This window comes from Hylobates moloch, unplaced genomic scaffold (assembly GCF_009828535.3).
Source record: "Hylobates moloch isolate HMO894 unplaced genomic scaffold, HMol_V3 SCAFFOLD_10, whole genome shotgun sequence".
NCBI classification, from domain to species: Eukaryota; Metazoa; Chordata; class Mammalia; order Primates; family Hylobatidae; genus Hylobates; species Hylobates moloch.
In genome coordinates, this window is record NW_026652285.1 from 109,994,799 (window position 1) to 110,016,010 (window position 21,212).

At 47.8% G+C, this 21,212-nt stretch overlaps 1 protein-coding gene and 1 long non-coding RNA gene across 24 annotated transcripts in view; one reads left to right on the plus strand and one right to left on the minus strand.

The window, feature by feature from the left end:
• The window catches only part of CACNA1B (calcium voltage-gated channel subunit alpha1 B), a 244,247-nt gene that overhangs the window by 24,238 nt on the left and 198,797 nt on the right, over positions 1-21,212 (plus strand). For all 23 annotated transcript variants that reach the window (XR_009215330.1, XR_009215331.1, XR_009215329.1 and 20 more), the window contains 3 exons: positions 12,460-12,551; positions 13,963-14,115; positions 16,738-16,928. Coding sequence is in view for 19 of the 23 variants with exons in the window: in XM_058445703.1 (XP_058301686.1) it covers positions 12,460-12,551; positions 13,963-14,115; positions 16,738-16,928 (436 nt within the window). In the remaining 4 variants the exon portion in view is untranslated. The remainder of the gene's footprint in view (positions 1-12,459; positions 12,552-13,962; positions 14,116-16,737; positions 16,929-21,212) is intronic.
• Positions 14,279-16,259, minus strand: LOC131384459 (uncharacterized). The gene is made up of 2 exons (XR_009215333.1): positions 16,124-16,259; positions 14,279-14,642 (listed from the first exon to the last, which is right to left on the minus strand). It is a non-coding gene; the product is annotated as an uncharacterized LOC131384459 (long non-coding RNA).

Genomic DNA, 21,212 nt, shown 5'->3' on the forward strand with positions numbered 1-21,212 from the left:
GTCTGTGTGTCTGTCTGTGCCATGTATCTGTGCTGTGTGTCCCTTTGTCTGTGTGTCCGTGTCTGTGCCATGTGTCCCATCCCTGTCTGTGCCATGTGTCTCTGTGTTCCTGTGTCCATGTGTCCGTGTCTATGCCTGCGTGTCCGTGTGTCCCCGTGTCCATGTCTGCAACCTCCACCTCCCTCCCGGGTTCAACTGATTTTCCTGCCTCAGCCTCCTGAGTAGCTGGGATTACAGGCACACACCACGAAGCCCAGCTGATTTTTGTATTTTTAGTAGAGATGGGGTTATTATTATTTTGCATTATTTTGGTGATACAGATTGTCAGAGTGGACTGGGCACAAGTGTTTAAACATTTCATGGCTCCTGAGACATTTTGCCAGTTTGTTTTCCAAATGGGATATATAAGTTCGTATTCCACCAGTTCTGTGTAAATCGTTAGGGTTTTTTTGTAATTTTTTTTTTTTTTTTTTGAGACTGAGTCTAGATCTGTTGCCCAGGCTAGAGTGCAGTGGCGCAATCTCGACTCACTGCAACCTCAACCTCCAGGGTTCACATGATTCTTCTGCCTCAGCCTCCTGAGTAGCTGGGACTACAGGCGCCCACGACCATGCCTAGGTGATTTTTTGTATTTTTAGTAGAGATGGGGTTTCACCATGTTGGCTAGGCTGGCGTCGAACTCCTGACCTCAAGTGATCCACCCGCCTCGACCTCCCAAAGTGCTGGGATTACAGGTATGAGCCACCACGTCTGGCCTAAATCATTAGTTTTAATGTCAGCTTTGCCACCACTGGATATATTTTCAAAGCTCTTGTTAATTTACTCAATATAAATCTGTACCTTGTTGTCCTTTTCCATTACTGATGAGCTTGAGCATGTTCACATATTACTAAATGGTGTTTACTTTTGTGAGTTATCTCTGGGGTTCTTTGCCATTTCATTTTGGAAATTTCTCCATTTACGTTTATTGGGTGCACACTGCCTACCAGGTACTGTACCTGGCCTGGAGCTAAGAAGGAAAACACTGGTTCCTCCTGGAGAAGGAGAAACTAGGGGTGGAGCGAGAGGTCCCGCTGGCTCCTAGCCCCTCCCCAACGCCCCTCCTCTCTGAGGCAGCTGTTGCCTCCTTGCTTTTCAGTAGGATTTTTCTAGAGCCTAAGGCTTCAGGGCATAGAAAGTACCCAATACTTGTGTTGGTATTTAACACATGTTAAGTTCACGTGTGTGTGCTGTAATTTCCTTTTTTCTATTGTTGTTAATATAACATCTTTAATTTAAATACCTCAAAGTTATTTTATTTATTCTTTGTTTAAATGTCAGCAGAGGATAAACATTTTTCTTCTGTTTACAAAAAATAACTGATTTTCTTACTTTATGACACACACTGCCACCATCCTGCGATATCCACTGTTAATATTTTGAGATATTTCCTTCCTTCCAAGCTTTTTCTGTGTGTAGGTTTTTAAATACACAATTGATACCACCCTCCAGGGCTACTGCGGGCACCCCCCTCCCGTCGTGGGCAGGCCACCTGGTGCAGCTGTGCCGGCTCGTACAAGATGCAGGGTGAGGGCCCCACGAGTGCTCACTGCACACAGATGTCTCAGCGTCTGATGTCCCGGCAACCCCCACTGCCGAGTGTCCTCTGAGGAGACGATTCTGCCTTGTGGGCAGAACTCTGTTAGATTCCTCTTGTCAAGCATTTGGGTTATTTCCTATTTTGCTTTTGTAGATAAACCAAAACACATACCTATATCTTTAGACATCTCTGATTATTTCCTTGGGACAAATGCCTAAAAGTTGGATGAGCTTTGTTTCTCCTGTAAATTATACTATTAAAAAACTCTTCACCGGTGGCTCACGCCTGTAATCCCAGCACTTTGAGAGGCTGAGGCAGGCAGATCACGGGGTCAAGAGATCGAGACCATTCTGGCCAACACTGTGAAACCCCGTATCTACTAAAAATACAAAAAAAATTAGCTAGGTGTGGTGGTGCGCGCCTGTAGTCCCAGCTACTCGGGAGCCTGAGGCAGGAGAATCACTTGAACCCGGGAGGCGGAGGTTGCAGTGAGCCGAGATTGCGCCACTGCACTCCAGCCTGGCGAGAGAGCGAGACTCTGTCTCAAACAAACAAACAAAAACCCTTCACCTTCTCATCACTTGGTCGTGCCCTGCTTTGAGTCATGCACATCGGTGGTCTCTCTCTGTCCGTGCCTGTGGTCTCATTGTGTAGCTCAGAGGAGGGGTTTAATGTCTCATGAAGCCAGTCCTGTTCTCCTTGCTTTTCTTCTTTGAATCATTCTTTAATGTTTTGCCTACTTAGTTTTCCAGATAGATTTTGCCATCATTTTGTTGTAGTCCCAATAGCCCCGTTGGGATTTTGATTTATCAGAATCTATAAATTGATTTCAGGAGAATCAAGTTTAGAAATAAATATATATTCTGTCTGTCCATCCAGGAATGTAGTATGTATGAAAATTTATTCAGCTTTCCTTTTTTATTGTAAATAGATTTTGTAGTTTCTTTATAAACGTCACCTGCACTGTTAAAGCTATTCCTAAGTGGTTTGTATTGATTGGCGGCATTTCGATTGAGGCATTTATTTCGTTGCATTTCCTGGCTGTCCCTGTCTGGTGTCACTGCTGGCTTCTGGTGTTTGTCCATCCATCAGGCTGCTGGTTCTGGGTGCCAGTGCACACCCCTTCTGGGTAGAGCTGGGCTTGGACCGAAGTTTTGGTTGTGATTACGATACCTGGAGGTTGCTTTTCCTGCCAGTTTTTTCCTTTCTCTTATTGGTTTGATCTCATCATCCTGCGCTTTTGGGTTTTGTGCTGCTTTCTGTCTTTTTTGGAAGTCGGGAGGGGCACACAAACCAGAAGGAAGCTTTTCAAGCTGATGCTCTGGACCACTGGGGCTCACAACTTGGGTGAACATCAGAATCTCCCTGTAAGGCGTGTAAAACCCAGAGTGCTGGGCCCTGCCCTCTGATTTCTGAGTTCTTTCTGGGAAAGAATTAGCATTTCTTTCTTTCAAAATATGTATATATATATTTTACTATTTCTCTCTCTCTTTTTTTTTTTTTTTTTTTTTTTGAGAGACAGGGTCTTGCTCTGTCGTTCTGTTGCCCAGGCTGGAGTGCAGTGGCTGGGCACTCCAGTGATCATGGCTCACTGCAGCCTCAACCTCCTGGGCTCAAGCCATCCTCCCACCTTAGCCTCCTGAGGGTGGAACTACAGGTGTGTGCCACCATGCCTGGCTAATTAAAAAATTTTTTTTTGTAGAGATGGGTCTCACTATGTTGTCCAGTCTAATCTTGAACTCCTGGGCTCAGGCGATCCTCCCACCTCTGCCTCTCAAAGGGCTACGATTACAGGCGTGAGCCACTGCACTGCCTCCGCCTCCCCCCTCCTCCTGCTGTCCCCTCAAGAATTTGCTAATGGTCTGCCAGGTGATTCTGAGGCGGCTGGGAGATCCTTGGTTGGTTCTTAACCAAGTTCCTGAGAGTTTTATCACTGTCTGCCAGCGGTGATCATTTTATCTATTTCTTTCCTTATTTCCTATTCATGTCCTGTTATGTTGGTGAGAACTCTTAAAACAATATTAAATGAGAATTATGATGATACTTCTTATTTTGTCATCTGACTTGAAGAAAATCCTTCATGATAAATGTGGGTTTGTTAGTACTCTTGAGAATGGATTTCGTGCATAGAAAATATTTTTCAGAAACTAGTTTCTAAATGTCAACATTCAATTTTTAAAGTTAGAAATCCAAAAACATTGGGTTTTTAAAAGCTTTTAGGGGCCAGGCGCGGTGGCTCACACCTGTAATCCCAGCACTTTGGGAGGCCGAGGCGGGTAGATCACGAGGTCAGGAATTTGAAACCAGCCTAACCAGCATGGTGAAACCCTGTCTCTACTAAAAATACAAAAATTAGCCGGGTGCGGTGGTGCATGCCTGTAGTCCCAGCTACTCGGGGGGGTGAGGCAGAAGAATCGCTTGAACCCAGGAGGCGGAGCTTGCAGTGAGCCGAGATTGCGCCACTGCACTCCAGCCTGGGTGACAGAGTGAGACTCTGTCTCAAAAAAAAAAAAAAGCTTTTAGATTCAACTTATGAAAAATTAGATTTGTAAATTTAGCAATTTTTAACATTCATTTTCAAGAAGATTTTAAGTAATGTTTTATCCTATTTTATAAACCTAATGTTAGACATTTAAAATTTGGTTTATAAATTTACTGTAACTAGACCTTCCTAAGTACTTAAGTATTGTATATTGAATAAATTAAAGTGTAAATATGGTGAATCATAAATTTGCTTAAATGGTTCAATACTTTCTATAAATTTATTAGGTTTTCAACTTAAAATTACAAGTCTCAATCAGTTCCATTGCATATTTTAAATTCGAATCACAGGGCCAATGTGATGCTAAATACAGCTTCATATGGTCTGATAAATTCTTCATCATAACTCAAAAAATATTAATTCGGAAAATCTGATTTTGCTACATTTAATTCTCAGCCTTCCTGGGGTTAAATATGCTGGTTCGCTGAAGACACTGTCACCTCCTGACAAGTGAATGGAGGTGCCCTGCCCTTGTCCTAAGGCACTGTCACCTCGGACCTGCCCTTGTCCCCTCTGGGCTGCCTCATCACATTTGCTGGCTGGAATGGCTGGAATGTAGACCAGATTTTTTCCTGAAATATAGTAGTGGACCATGGCAAGGGCCTCTCCACTCAAACACTGGAGGCCTCAGAGGCCCAGTGGGCTGCAGTTAGGTTGTAATTTATTCTAGAGGCTGCTCACACCACTTGAGCGGATTTTGTGTGGTTTTTTTTTTATTTTTATTTTTATTTATTTGAGACAGAGTCTCGCTCTGTCGCCCAGGGTGGAGTGCAGTGGCTCTCGGCTCACTGCAAGCTCCGCCTCCCGGGTTCACGCCATTCTCCTGCCTCAGCCTCTCCGAGTAGCTGGGACTACAGGCGCCCGCCACCACGCCCGGCTAATTTTTTATATTTTTTAGTAGAGACGGGGTTTCACCGTGGTCTCGATCTCCTGACCTCGTGATTCGCCTGCCTCGGCCTCCCAAAGTGCTGGGATTTTGTGTTTTTATGGCTCTCAAGATGATAGAAATGTCCAGCCTGGGTCTACACAACTTTGAATTCTGTGTCAAAAAAGAAGAGTTGTTTTCCGGCCCCAGAGGGTCACAGCAACTCCTCCTTGTTCAAATGCGTTTCTGTCTTTCACGTCTTTGGCTTGCCAGGACGACTCCTAAGGCCGCTTTGCGGACATTTCAGCATTTGTTAGAGAGCGTCCTGGTGCCTGGGAGACAGAAACGCTATAAGGTGAAGGGAGAAACTTTTCCTCCTATGTAATTTGTCTTTCTTGGGAATGGAATTGGAGCTTTTCTGGAGCTGTTCACTGTCTGGGTCATCTGTGTTTCCAGTCTCGGTCTTGCTGACTCCATGCCTGTGTGTTGTCTTATTGAACATACGTGTTTCTCTGCATACCCATGTCTAGTCTTATTTAACATGTGTTTCTCTGCATCCCCGTGTGATGCCTTATTTAACATATGTGTGTGTCTGCATCCGTGTGTGATGTCTTTTTAAATATACGTGTTCCCCTGCATGCCCGTGTGTTGTCTTATTTAACATATGTTCCCCTGCATGCCCGTGTGTTGTCTTATTTAACATACGTGTTCCTCTGCATCCCTGTGTGATGTCTTAACATATGTGTTCCCCTGCATGCCCTGTGTTGTCTTATTTAACATGTGTTCCTCTGTATGCCGTGTGATGTCTTATTTAACATACGTGTTCCCCTGCATGCCCGTGTGATGTCTCATTTAACATATGTGTTCCCCTGCATGCCCGTGTTGTCTTTTTTAACATATGTGTTCCCCTGCACGCCCATGTGATGTCTTATTTAACATACGTGTTCCCCTGCATGCCCGTGTGTTGTCTTATTTAACATATGTGTTCCTCTGCATGCCATGTGATATCTTATTTAACGTATGTGTTCCCCTGCATGCCTGTGTCTAGTCTTATTTAACATACGTGTTCCCCTGCATGCCTGTGTCTAGTCTTACTTAACATATGTGTTCCTCTGCACGCTCCCCTGGTCTGCATTTCTCTGTACATTGGGAGTTAGCTTGGGAGATTTTTCTTAGAGAACTAAAATATTACAGATGTGGTTGAAGTCTTTTGAATATAGTCCCCCAGTCAGATTCTCTTCTCTTTCTCTTTTTCTCCCTGTGGGAGCAGGTGTCCTGATTTGTGTTTATCCTGCCAGGGCACGTGGATGTGTGGGCATTCTACCTTTCGCTGTGTGTGTATCCATAAATAATGTAGCGTGTGAGCGTATCTGTGTATTCACAGATAATAATGTGATTATTTCACAGCTAGCCTTTACCCCTCAACATTATTTTAAACATTTTTCCATGTTAATGTGCATAGGCTTATTTAGTTTTACATGCTCATTCATTTTTAACTGTAGAATAATATTCCATTGTGTGCATATGCCACAGTTAATTTTTCTGTCTTCTTGTGAAAGGCATTTTTATTTTCCTTTCTTACTGTTACAAACAGGGCTACCCCAGAATGTGCCTGGAGTGTGGTTAGAAGTGGTTTCCTAACTCCTGGGGATGCTCATTTAAAAATTTCCTAGAAGTGGCCAAATACTGTCCAAAACAATTCTGCAGTTCTCTCTTCCAACACATCACCAGGCTTTAACACTGTGTGCTAAACGTCGGATGTGAAGTGGCAGCTCTTCGTTATTTTAATCTGGTTTTCCCTGATTGCCAATCGTTTTGAGCATCTTCTTCCCTCTTGTAATTTGTTGATTTTTCTGATTAGTTATTTGTATTTTTCATATGAATTTGTAGAAATTTTTTCTACATTCAGAAAACCAATTGTTTTTCATTTTCTTTATGCTGTCTTTTATGGTATGGTGTTATTTTATCATAGTCACATTTATTAATCTATTACTTTAGTCTTAAGTCATCCTTCGTTACCTCACCATCACAGAGCTGTTCTCTTGTATTTTTTTTGCGGCTTTAGAGTTTGCTTTCCATGCTTAGGTCTTTGATACACCTGGAATTTATTCGCGAGTGGTGCTTCTTCTTGCTGCTGACGGGTGACCGGGTTTTCCAACATCATTTGGCGGCTGCTCCACCCTTTTTCTCTGATTTGGAATGGTGCCGCCACCTTTGTCAAACACCAGGTTTCACACGTCAGGCCTGTTTCTGGCTCTCGTTCTGCCCCATGCCTTCCCTGTCCAATCCACAGAGTATTAATTATTTTAGCTTCACAGTAAGTCTTGGGGAGTGAAGCAAGAGCTGATCTCCCGGTTTGTTCTTCAGCATCGCTTGACTGTTCATGGCCCATTGCTTATCCATGTGGATGTAAAGATGAGCTTGTTAAGTTCCACCAGGGCTCTGCTGAGGTCTTTTTTTAAAAACAACTTTACTGAGGCCGGGCGCGGTGGCTCACGCCTGTAATCCCAGTACTTTGGGAGGCCGAGGCAGGCGGATCACCTGAGGTCAGGAGTTCAAGACCAGCCTGGCCAACATGGTGGAACCCCGTCTCTACTAAAAATACAAAAATTAGCCGGGCGTGGTGGTGGGCGCCTGTAATCCAGCTACTCGGGAGGCTGAGGCAGGAGAATCGCTTGAACCCAGGAGGCGGAGGTTACAGTGAGCCAAGATCACGCCACTGCATTCCAGCCTGGGCAACAGAGTGAGACTCCGTCTCAAAAGTTAAAAAAAAATGAAAACAAAAAAACAAAAGAAAACCTTTACTGAGATATAACTTAACACACCATACAATTTTCCCATTTAAAGTGTACAAGTCAGTGGTTTTGGCATATTAAATTTTTAATTATTATTATTTTGGGAGGGAGAGGGAGTCTCGCTCTGTCGCCCAGGCTCGACTACAGTAGCGTGATCTTGGCTCACTGCAAGCTCCGCCTCCTGGGTTCACGCCATTCTCCTGCCTCAGCCTCCCGAGTAGCTGGGACTACAGGCACCTGCCACCATGCCTGGCTAATTTTTTTGTATTTTTAGTAGAGTCGGGGTTTCACCATGTTAGCCAGGATGGTCTCGAACTCCTGACCTCGTGATCCATCCCCCTCAGCCTCCCAAAGTGCTGGGATTACAGGCGTGAGCCACCACACCTGGCTAAATTTTTAATTTTTAAAAATTGTGGTAAAATATGTATAACATGAAGTTTTTTGTTTTAACCTTTTTTTTTTTTTTTTTTTGAGACAGAATTTCACTCTTGTTGCCCAGGCTGGAGTGCAATGGTGCAATCTCGGCTCACTGCAACCTCCACCTCCTGGGTTCCAGCGATTCTCCTACCTCAGCCTCCCGAGTAGCTGGGATTACAGGCATGCGCCACCACATCTGGCTAATTTTGTATTTTTAGTAGAGATGGGGTTTCTCCATGTTGGTCAGGCTTGTCTTGAACTCCCGACCTCAGGTGATCCACCTGCCTCAGCCTCTCAAAGTGCTGGGATGACAGGCATGAGCCACTGCACCCGGCCTTGCAATTTCCAATTTTTTTATTGCCCCAAACAGAAACTTGGTACCTATTAAGCAAGAACTCCCCACTTCCCTTCCTTCAGCCTTGGCTTGGCGCTAATTTACTTACTGTCTCTGTGAATTTGCCTATTCCAGGTACCTCATGTAAGTGGGATCGTATGTTATTTGCTCTTTTTGTGTCTGGATTATTTCACTTACAATAATGTTACCCAAGTTCATCCATGCTGCAGCAAATGCAGCATTAGAGCTTCATTCCTTTTGTGGAGGAACAATAGTTATTCACGTGCATGCACCACATCGTGCGCACGCATTCATCAGGCGATAGACATTTGTGTTCTTCCCCTCTTCCGGTTATTGTGAGTGACGCTGCTATGAGCGTTGGTGTCTAAGTATCTGATTGAGTCCTGTTTTCAATTCTTTTGGATATATAGCTAGAAGGGGAATTGCCAGATCATATGTTAATTCTATGTTTAACTTTTTTTTTTTCATTTTTAGTTTTTTTTGAGATGGAGTCTCACTCTATCACCCAGGCTGGAGTGCAGTGGCATGATCTCAGCTCACTGCAACCTCCACCTCTTGGGTTCAAGCGATTCTTGTGCCTCAGCCTCCCAAATGGTTGGGATTATAGGCCCTCATCACCATGCCTGGCTAATTTTTGTATTTTTAGTAGAGACGGCGTTTCACCATGTTGGCCAGGCTGGTTTCGAACTCCTGACCTCAGGTGATCTGCCTGCTTTGGCATCCCAAAGTGCTGGGATTACAGGCGTGAGCCACTGTGCCTGGCCAATAATAGCTATCTCAGTGAGTATGAAGTGGTATTTCATTGTGGTTTTGATGTTTACTTCCCTAATCATTGGTGATGTTGAGCATCTTTTTGTGCACCTATTGGCCATTTGTATATCTTCTTTGGAAGAATGTTCATTCAAGTCCTTTGCCCATTTTAAAATTGAGTTGTTTTTGTTGTTGTTGAGTTGTAAGAGTATTTATATTTTCTGGATATTAATCCCTTATTAGATATATGATTTGCAGATATTTTCTCCCTTTCTGTAGGTTTCTTTTCACTTTTTGATAGTGCCCTCTGATGCAGCAGCCCCCAGCCTTTATGACACCAGGCACTGGGCTCATGGAAGACAATTTTTCCAGAGACCAGAGGTCAGGGGATGGTTTTGGGGCGATTCAAGTGCGTTATTACATTTATTGTGCACTTTATTTCTATTATGGTTACATTGTGATATATAATGAAATAATTATACAACTCACCATAATATAGAGCCAGTGGGAGCCCCGAGATTGTTGTCCTGCAACTAGACGGTCCCATCTGGGGGTGATGGGTCAGTGACAGATCATCAGGCATTAGATTCTCGTAAGGAGCGTGCAACCTAGATCCCTCACATGTGCAGTTCACAATAGGATTCATGCTCCTATGAGAATCTAATACCACCGCCGATCTGACAGGAGGCAGATCTCAGGCAGTAATGCTCGCTCTCCCGCCGCCACCTCCTGCAGAGTGGCCTGATGCCTAACAGGCCACAGAACAGTACTGGTCTGTGGCCTGAGGGTTGGGGACCCTTGCTCTGATGCACAAAACTTTTTACTTTTGATGAAGTTCAGTTTAATCTATTTTTTCTTTTATTGCCTGTGCTCTTGGTGTCATATCCGAGAAATTGTTGCCAAATCCAATGTTACGAATATTTTCCCCTATGTTTCTTCTAAGAGTTTTCTAGTCTTAGCTCTTATATTTAGATCTTTGATCCATTTTGAGTTACTTTCTGTATTTGGTGTAAGGTAAGGGTCCAACTTTTTTCTGCTTGGTTGTTGAAAAGATCATTCTCCACTTAATGGTCTTGGTACCTTTGTTGAAAACCAGTTGACATATATGTGAGGGTTTATTTCTGGATTATTATTCTATTCCGTTGATCTAGCTAGTTTTAAATTTTCTACCTTTTCTACATGTTTTTGTTTAATAGTTTACTGTTTTTATCTAAACAAAATTCCTCTTTCAATAGTTGATCCTGTTGAATGTCTTCCCGTAGCATTGGGCTTCCTCAGGTAACTTGGCATTTTGGTTTGAATAGAAGGGTTTTTATTGTCCTTTTTTTCTTTTTCTATTTTGAGATATTTATCTTTTATTTATTTATTTATTTGAGATGGAGTCTCGCTCTGTCACCCAGGCTGCAGTGCAATGGCGCTATCTCAGCTCACTGCAACCTCTGCCTCCCGGGCTCAAGCAGTTCTCCTGCCTCAGCCTCCCAAGTAGCTGGAATTACAGGCATGCGCTACTGCGCCCAGCTAGTTTTTGTATTTTTTTTTTTGTAGAGACGGAGTTTCACCATGTTGGTCAGGCTGGTCTCGAACTCCGGACCTCAGGGGATCCACCTGCCTTGGTCTCCCAAAGTGCTGGGATTACAGGTGTGAGCCACTGTGCCCGGCCGATATTTATCTTATTTTTGACCCCCAGCTCTGTCTCAGATTTTTGTCTGTCACTGCTGTGTGTTTGGAGCAGGTGGTCACAAAGCCTTCACCAAGAATCCTGGATGCGCTTTAGAGGCAGAGCCAGCAGGATTATTGGTGAACTGGATGTGGCATATGGGAGAAGGACTGCAGTCAGGGATGAAGCTTCAGGTTTGGTTTAAACAATAGGTGACTGGTGCGATCCACTGAGGGTAACAAAGGGGGAAGGAGCAGGACTGGAAGTAAGAATAGAAAGTTTCTTAGTCACTGTGATGTAACAACTCTCAACTTTAGAAAAAAGGTACATGTTTTATACTTGTGTTAAATTAAAAAAAAGAATTCTTTAGTTGTGTAATGTTTCATATGCTTTTTAAAATACCCATATGGAACTGTTAAAAATGCAGTTGTATATATGAGCCTAGAGCTCCAGGTCTGGGTTAAAGATACACATTTGGGAATAATAGATATTCACGATACTCAAAGCTATTGGGTAGCTCCTACATGGAATGAGCCTTGGGGCACCCACATTTTGAATCTCTGGTGGAGAAGGCAAAGCTGGCAAAAGAAACTAAGAAGGAGCCCCCAGGCAGTGGGAGGAAAACAGGAGAGAGTTGACCTAAGGCAAGAGATCACACCCTTTAAAGGAGACTTGACCGTTAGAATTGGCAAGAGGAAGGCTTGACGTAGCATTTCAGTGGAGAGGTGGGTGAGAACCTGGCTGGGGAAAGCTAATGAGAGAGCGCAAGATAAGGAAGTGGTGAGACCGAGGATTGACACCATCCGTGAGTTCTGATGGGAAGGGAATAGAGGAATGCTCTGTGGTAGAAGGCAGATTTGGGATCTTTAGTTTTGTTCTTAAGATGGGAGATACTAGGATATGTTTTTTTGCTGATAGAACTGACCACAGTGGCTTCCTCATTCCACCTTCCCAATACCCCACTTCCCCGTCTTCCTGAGATAAAGGAAAGAATGGTGGTATATGGGGGTTGGTTCAGGAGTCCCTCAGGCTCCATCCTGCTTCTGCTCTCAGTCACCACTCTTCTCAGAAGGCAGCTTGAAGTGCAGCTGGGGTTGGTTAGAGGATACGGGTCAGCCTTAAACTCGGTTGGTGGACAGATTTCCTGCCATGCCAGGGGCCAAGTGTCTATTCAGAGATGGTGCCTTTGAACTGGAGGTTTGGTCATGTGGGTGATTGTGAACATTCCTGTGAGCGCTTCTGGATTCAGTTCCTGCCTCCTCTCACCTGGCAAGCCGCTCTGTGCTGGCCCTGTGGTTGGACAGTGGGGGGACACAGGTGCTGGCCCTGTGGTTGGACAGTGGGGACACAGGTGCTGGCCCTGTGGTTGGACAGTGGGGACACAGGAATGAAGGTGTCACTGCTCTTGGGAGACGTGACCCTGGTGGTGGGAGGAGTGTGTCCTCTTCCAGGCTCAATGTGAAAACCTTTACTTCCCTTCTTCTCCTTGTTTCTGCCAGGATCCTTGCCACGGCTGGAACTGACTTCGACCTGCGAACACTGAGGGCTGTGCGTGTGCTGAGGCCCCTGAAGCTGGTGTCTGGGATTCCAAGTGAGTCCAGCGAAGATAGGCCTGAGCCTGCTTGGAATAACAACCTCCTCTCTTACCCTCACCACGGACACGACCGTGGCCATGGTTTGGCTTTGGTGACTCTGAGCTTGCCACTTTTGACCCCAGGGAACCAGGCAGGAGGAAGGGAGGAGCAGGCCTTTTTTGGCCTGTCACACCCTCCATGAAAGCCCACAGGGTGATGCTGTTATTTTACCCTGACCTGGCTTCCCTAGATGGAAGCTTTGTTCCTCCTCACATACTCTGTCACATTTCAGCACTTTGCTTCTTTTTCTGAGGTTAAAGAATGGATGAGAGGTTGACCAAGGTGGTGGGGAAGGATGCCTGAGAAAATGTGCAAAAGCTGCAAAGGGCCACTTGTCTCTTGGCTCAGTCTTGTCAGGGCCATTGGGGACTGAGGCCAGCCTTAAGACATGTTCCTGAAGTGGGCTGCCCACAGAGCCTGCCATGAGCAGGAGGATGGCCAGGGTGACCTCATGAGCCAGTGACCACCTGGACCCCTATTCCTTCAGCCCATTGGAAGTCTGGTTTTAGGTTTACCTAAGGGCCTGAGTGGACCTGGAACTAGTGCTGTGTCCTCCTGAGGCCACTGAGGGAAGACCCGTGATTGGCTCCCTGTTCTGCCCTGAGACCTTGCCAGGCAAGGGTTCTGGCCCATATCCAAGTGCTGGGGCCAGACTCAAAGGGGAGGGGTCAAGGGTTACAGGTTCCTCTGCCCAGTTCCTCACATGCTGTATGGCCAGTGGCAGAACATTCCCAGGGGCAGGTCTTTTTGCCTCACTTTCTCCCAAGGAGTTGGGTCTGTTAGGAATACCTGTACTTAGGATCCCCTGCTCTTCTCTTCCAGGATCCCCTGCTCTTCCCTCCCAGGATCACCTGCTCTTAGCTCCCAGCATTCTGTGCTCCTTCCTCCCAGGATCCCCTGCTCTTCCCTCCCAGGATCCCCTGCCCTTAGCTCCCAGCATTCTCTGCTCTTCCCTCTCAGAATTCCCTGTTCTTTCCTCTCAGGACATCCTCTGACTCGGCTCTTCCTTCTCAGGATTTAATTCTCTTTCCTCTCAGGATTCTCTGTTCTTGCCCCACCCTGAGCCCCACTTCATACCCTGACACCCCCACATCCCACTCCTCTGCCTACTTTGAGACACTTCTCAGTCGACTTCTCTCTAGGACCTTATGCTTTGTCCCTAGGACTCTCAGCTCTGCCCTGCACAAGCACTCTCTGCCCCTCTGTGCCTTAAGGGGCTTCAGCTCTGTCCTTTGACCTCGCAAGCACTCACTGCTTAGCACCTTGCTGCCCCCGCGAGATTTCTGCTGTTCTGTCCCTGCCCCCCCACCAAACTCCTTGCCCTACCCTGCCCACGTTGCTTCCTGACCTGCCCTGTTCTGGCCCCAGGTTTGCAGGTGGTGCTCAAGTCCATCATGAAGGCCATGGTTCCACTCCTGCAGATCGGGCTGCTTCTCTTCTTTGCCATCCTCATGTTTGCCATCATTGGCCTGGAGTTCTACATGGGCAAGTTCCACAAGGCCTGTTTCCCCAACAGCACAGGTGAGGCCAGGCAGCACCCTCCAGCACAGGCGAGTGCCACAGATGCGTTCATCCAGGAGATGGGCACTGTTCTAGGTGCTAGAGGGGCCTTCTTGGTGCCAGATACATGAGGTGGAGCTGACATTCTAGTGGAGGACATAGACAATAGCCTGATAAACACAAGTAAATAAACACAGAAATATAATAATTATTGATTGTAGTAACTTTTGGGAAGAAAACAAAAAGGTATTTGAAATAGAATAATTTGGGGCCTGCTTTACAGAGGGGCCCAGGAGGCCACTCTGCCAAGGTGACCGTCGAGAAGCATCTGAATGCAGGGAGATTGGAGCTGTGTGGCCACCTGGGCAGAACTTTAGTTACCAGTAGTAGTAGTAGTAGTAGTAGTAGGTGCAAAGGCCTATGGTGCGGAGCAGCAAGAACAAGAGGATTCATGTGGGCTTCATGGCCCTGTCTTATTCTGAGAGAAACGGGCAGACAGTGGAGCGCTTTGAGTGAGGTGTGGCATCTTCTGATCATTCGGGCTGTTCCTGGGAGGCAAAGGCAGAAACAGAGTTGAGTAGAAGATCTCAATCCAGCAGAGGTGATGGTGGCTGGGGCCAGGGTGCTGTGGTAGAGGTGGTTAAAATAGGTCAAATTATGGGTGTATTTGTAGCTAAAGCCAACAGAATTTTCTGAGAGTCTGTATGTGAGGGTAAGAGAAAGAGAAGAGTTAAGGATGAAGCTAAGGTTTGTGGCTTGAACTACAAACTTATTTATTTATTTATTTATTTTGAGACGGAGTCTGGCTCTGTTGCCCAGGCTGGAGTGCAGTGGCGCGATCTCGGCTCACTGCAAGCTCCGCCTCCCGGGTTCACGCCATTCTCCTGCCTCAGCCTCCCGAGTAGCTGGGACTACAGGCACCTGCCACCACGCCCGGCTAATATTTTATATTTTTAGTAGAGACGGGGTTTCACTGTGTTAGCCAGGATGGTCTCGATCTCCTGACCTCGTGATCCGCCCGCCTCGGCCTCCCAAAGTGCTGGGATTACAGGCGTGAGCCACCGCGCCCAGCCAACGAACTACAAACTTATTAAAGGAGAAAACCCAGCCGGCAGTGGCTCACCTATAGTCCCAGCACTTTTAGAAAAAGGTTTTACTAGAATTTAGATCGTTCGTGATTAAAAAAAAAAACAAAAACTTTAATCCAACTGTAAATGAAAGAGAATTTTCTTAAATCCCCGCAGATTTCCTGCAAACACCATACCTCACTGTAAGCCTTGAGAGCGTTCCCTTTACAGTCAAGAACAAAAGCAAGTCACTTCTAGTCCACGTAGCATTTGTAGTCATGGCCAGTTCATGAGACAAGAAAAAGAAAAAGTTAAAAAAAAAAAAAGAACTGGAAAGGAGGAGATGAAACTCATTATTCCTAGTCTTCTTTACCAGCATTTATCACAAGATATTTGGACAGAGAGGAATAAACTTAGGTAGTCAGTTTTGCTTTCTAAACCTGGGAGTATTTGCTTTCCATCTGAGAAACTCCTCAAAATTTCTCCTATGTTGATAGATATTTTCGTGTGTTGTTATACATTTTTTTTTTTTTTGAGACGGAGTCTCACTCTGTTGCCCAGGCTGGAGGGCAGTGGTGCAATCTTGGCTCACTGCAACCTCCGCCTCCCAGGTTCTAGCAATTTTCCTGCCCCAGCCTCCCGAGTAGCAGGGATTACATGCCCATGGTGTCACGCCCAGCTAATTTTTTGTATTTTAGTAGAGACAGGGTTTCACCATGTTGCCCAGGCTGGTCTCGAACTCCTAAGCTCAGGCAATCTGCCCACCTCGGCCTCCCAGAGTGCTAGGATTACAGGCGTGAACCACCGTGCCCGGCCTGCATTTTTTAAAACTATATTTTTTCAGCCTTTCATTGAGATTTTTGAGAGTGAAGGGGGTAAACGTGCTGCTTGCTATCTTGTTCCAGAGATTAGCGTGGTTTTCTGGTCTTTCTTTAACCCCTCTTTCTCTGGTCCCTGGCTACCTGCTAGGTTTCAGCACAGTAGAAGGATGTCTGCCCTGTAGGATCAGTGCAGCGAGACCTGGGCCAGGAGGTCTCCAGCCACCCTCCGGGTACATGTTCGGTTGGTTCCAGATCATCCTGCCTGACAGGCGCCAGACTGCACAGTGGCTGAGTCCAGCTTGGGACTGGCCAAGGGCCTCAAGTTAGATCTGCATGTCAGGAGGATCTTGCTGGCAGTTTGGCCGTGAGGGAGAGGAACGGTCCGCGTGGCGGTTTGGCCGTGAGGGAGAGGAACGGTCAGGGTGGTGGGAAGAATGGGAGGTTAGGAGTCTGTTGTTTTTGGTTTTAAGATGAATGGGCTGTGAGCCCACCATCAAGTGATGGTGGGCAGGTTCCAGTAGGGAGGGAGAGGCTGGCCGTTACTCTCTGAGCTGGTCTCCCCTGAGCTTGGGGGCAGCAAGAGACGATGCCTGATGCAGATTCGAGGAAGAATGGTGGGAAGTTGAAGGAGGGTTTCTGTTGGTGGCTGGTTCCTGCCCACTTGCTGTGAGCTCTCCAGAGCCCAGGAATCCTGGTGGGGATTGGAGAGCTTGGTATTTCTGAGCTCTGGGTCTGCTTCATTCTCCTTCTTGCAGATGCAGAGCCCGTGGGTGACTTCCCCTGTGGCAAGGAGGCCCCAGCCCGGCTGTGTGAGGGCGACACTGAGTGCCGGGAGTACTGGCCAGGACCCAACTTTGGCATCACCAACTTTGACAACATCCTGTTTGCCATCTTGACGGTGTTCCAGTGCATCACCATGGAGGGCTGGACTGACATCCTCTACAATGTGAGTGGTGTCTTGGCCCTGGGCCTGAGGGCGGGCCCTGGACCTCCTGAGCTGGTGCCTCTGGGGGTCCATTTAGGGGGGCCCTTCTGACCTCAGAGCCTCTGCCCAGCCCTAGGCTCCTCCCTGCACCCCTAGGATGAAATACAGGCTCTTTCCGGCAGATGACCCACCCAAGGGTCCACCACAGGCAGCCTCAGCTCAGACTCCTGAGGTGGGTCCTCCTGGAGTCGACTCCTTCGTGAAAATGAAGCAGAAGGCTGAGTGGTGGAGGTCAGAGAATAAAACTCCAGAGGAGATGCTGCTGTTTCTGTTGGCAAGGACGATAGTAGCACTGCTAGCTACTCTGGGTTAGGCCCTGTGGGAAGTGTTTTATTCCTGTTGATTCCTCTCAGGAACCTGTTGCACAGATGATGAGGCTGAGTTGTGGAGAAGCTGACTAACTTTCTCCAGCCCGAGGACCATGGGCAGCTATTGCTGTGCCACCCCCCTAGGGTCTCTGTTGGAGTCGAGGGCCAGTAGGGCTGCTGGGCCTCCCGTCCCCAGGCTGCCTGGTGAAGGTGGTGAGCTGCGGAGCAGGGCCGAGGCCCCCGAGACCTTCCTCGGTCACGCAAGGATTCTTAGAGTGGAGCCTGTGGCTTGTGCGTTTGTTTCCTTCATGCCGAATCTGTCTGGTCCTGTTTCCTCTTTGGTCTCCTCGCTCTCATCAGGATGCCGGCCTGTCTCTGCAGTTTACGGCAGCCTGGGTTTGGTGGCCATTATTGAAGTTGAATATAAGGGTTGGGGGGGTGCCTGATGGCCCAGCTCCCTCACGTTGCCTCTGCCTGGGTCCCTTCTTGGTGGAGTCTCCCATCCCCCCACCACCGACTCTTGAGCAGATCTGCCTCTTCCCTGCTGCTCTCTGTCCCCTCTGTGAGAGCCCTGTGAACTACCAGGGCATGAGAATAATTAAGTTAGTACTTGAGGGGCTGTGGGAGGTGGAGAAGGGTCAGGCGCCTGTGGGCCAGGAATCTGGGAAGGGTGCTAGGTTTTGAGTAACTAGAGGATGTGTTCCCCTCAGGTGCTGTCAGGGTGGGGAGGGGGCCAGAGTGCAAGGCACTTTCACCTAGAGCTTGTCACTTGTACCCTGGGGTGAAGCTTGGTCCACGTGCGCCTGGGAGCCTGTGCCTCTCTCCCCAGCCTCCAGCAGCTGTGCTCATGAGGGCTGGTGGCATGATGGTGGACAGGTCCTGGGGAGAGACTGGGGCCCTCTGCCCTGTGCCTCATGCGTTCATGGGGACAGGGGTGGGCATTCAGCAGGCATTTGCTAAATACTTATTGAGCTCGTTTATCAAGCTCCTTGAACAGGCAGATGGCAGATGAGGGGTTAAGGAAAAGCCAGCACAGGGTCCATTTGAACCAGATTCCTCCCCGAGTGGGAGTTGTGTCTGATGACAGGCTTGTGTGATTGAGGGAATGAGGAACAGGACAAAGGCGGTGATGAGGAGCTTGGCTGTTCTCTCCCTGTAGCCAATCAAGGAACAATTCCCACAAAGACAGACCCTAAAAATAGCTCTGAGCTGGCTGCATTCCTGCTGGCCCCACCCAAATGAAGGACTGTGTGACCAGGTCTCCACAGCCCTCAGTGTCCACTGTTACTTGGCCAGGGGCCGCACATGACTCAGATTCTTCTGCCTGGGTCTCTGCCTCCTGCGGGAGGGGATGGGCAGGAGCTCCATCCTGGGGCAGGTGGCACTGGCCAGGAGGGGCCACAGAGCTTTCAGCCAGCATGTGTTTCAGTAGGACCCAGTGAGCGCTGGCTCCGCTTGCACAGTGGTGAGCAGAGGCATTCGACACGTAAGGGCCTGGACAGTGGCGAGTGCCATGAAGAAAACAGAGGATGAGGAGCAGGCAGTGACTAGTTACAGGGTCCTGGGAGGGCAAGGCCTGGTGAGGTCTAGAAACCAGACATGCAGGTGCTACGATACCTTGGAAGCTTAGCCGGGGCAGCAAGATGCAGTCATGGCAGTGCCTGGGGCTGGCGCCACACAAGGCCCCAGAGCAGGTAGCCAAGAACTGACCAGTACACTCCTCCACACTAAGGGCATACAGGGTCGGTCGCTGGAGATTAGACAGGAGTTTTGAAGAGGATCCTTTGGAGAGAGCGAGAGCCTGCCCCTCACCTCCAACCCAGTGAGAGGGACTTTTGTGGCCCCTCAGATATATGCTCCTTCAAGCAATGACATCTGGGTTCTTTGCGGGCGGAAGCCTACGGCCTGCAGTAGGGGTGGAGGCAGGGAGATGGAGAGCTCATGTTGAGAGCAGGGGTGGGGGTGTGAGCAAGAGCGGGCAGCCAGGACCGGGTGAGTGATGGGGTCTCAATAGAGAGCATCTGTTCAGAGTGGATTGCTGAAAAGCTGGTGGCAGTGGGTGGGGCAGCGTGGGGGCTCTCCAGCTGGAGGAGAAATGGCTTTGTCTGTGCCTGGAAAAGCAGGCGGAGTCTAATGGAGCTTCGGGAGAACACACGGATGAGCCTGGGGAGAGACGAGTCGGCAGTAAATCCCTGTTAGGTCCAGAGAGGTGAGATCATCTCAGGACAGCACCCCACGAGGAATAACAACTGTCCCTTCTCCCTCCCGTGCTGTGACAGTGTTGAGTCAGCAGCTCCACAGCAATGCTGGGTACAGAGGAGCAAAGAGGGGCCGTGTCTTTCTCTCCCACTGAAAGCAGCCAGCTGTGGCAGGCCAGCCAGCAACAGTGGGTATTGTCAGGGTGAATCATGTCAGTTTGATGACCAGCTGAGACTGAGACTGGACACTTCCTTTTTTTTTGAGACAGAGTCTTGCTCTGTCACCCATGCTGGAATGCGATGGCATGATTTTGGCTCACTGCAACCTCTGCCTCCTGGTTTCAAGTGATTCTCATGCCTCAGCCTCCTAAGTAGCTGGGATTACAGGCACGAGCCACCCCATCCAGCTAATTTTTGTATTTTTAGTAGAGACGAGGTTTCGCCATGTTGGCCAGGCTGGTCTTGAACTCCTGACCTCAAGTGATCTACCTGCCTCAGCCTCCCAAAGTGCTGGGATGATAGGCATGAGCCACCATGCCTGGCCTGAACACTTTCAACTGCCGAGTTGAAATTGTATTTTCCACTTGAAAGTGGCTATAGAACTTTGCCTTACCCAGGAGCTGTCACAATGGTCATGGGCTTGTCCAAATTGCCATCTAGGGGCATGGGAAGGATTTCTCCAATGACCATGTTTGGAGGCTCAGTGGAGGTAAATCATGTTGCTTTATGATTATGCACATATGATTTGCTTATGTTCATTATACTAGTTCCGTGAAGATCCAAGTTTGAAAATGTTCAGATCCATAGCTGCATTTTGATGCTAGCACAAACAGGCCTTGCTCATAGAGTGGATGTGAGAGAAGGAGAAGTCTCAACGATGATGTGACTTGAGGCACTGAGAAAGGTGATGCCATTTACTAAGAAAGGGAGAATCGGGAGCAACGAATTTACTTAGTTTTGTTTTAGCAGAGGGTGGTGGCGGAACTCCAGGATTCTGTTTTGGCTCTGCAAAACTTTAGATAACTATTTTCATACAAGTGGAGATCTTGGATGTGTAGGTGGGTGTTTAAGAGGGAATTCAGAGGGAACAGCAGGCTGAGGATGAGCATTTGAAGTACTTGACTCATGGACAGTGTTAAAAACTATGTGAGAGGATGAGATCACCTGGGTAATAAGTGCAGATGGAGAAAAGAAGGCCCAAGGCTGAGACTGTGGAGAATTCCAGCACTCAGGTCCAGTAGGAAAGCAGGAGCCGTGAAAGAGATGGGCTGGAGCTTTTAAGGGGGCAGGAATAACACCACAACCACACAGCATCCTGGGAGCAGAGTAAAGCGTTTGGAGAACATGATCAGCACCGCGACTGCACAGCATCCCGGGAGCAGAGTAAAGCGTTCCGAGAACATGATCAGCACGGCGACCGCACAGCATCCTGGGAGCAGAGTAAAGCGTTCGGAGAACATGATCACCTGGGCCAGATGTTGCTGGAGGTCAAGGAAGATGGGAAGCCCAGACTGTTGCATTTGATAAAATGAAGGTTGTTGGTAAACTTGGCAGGGGCGTTCTCAGTGGTGGGATAACGCCCTGGAATGCGTGGGTTACAGGGAGGAGGAGGTGAGGAAACCAGGGTGGCAACCGCAGATGACTCTCCGAGGGAGCAGAGCAGTGGGAAGTAACTGCAGGGAGACAGGGGTTAAGGGAATGGGCTTTTAAAAAATTAAACTTTTAATTTAAGATAATTA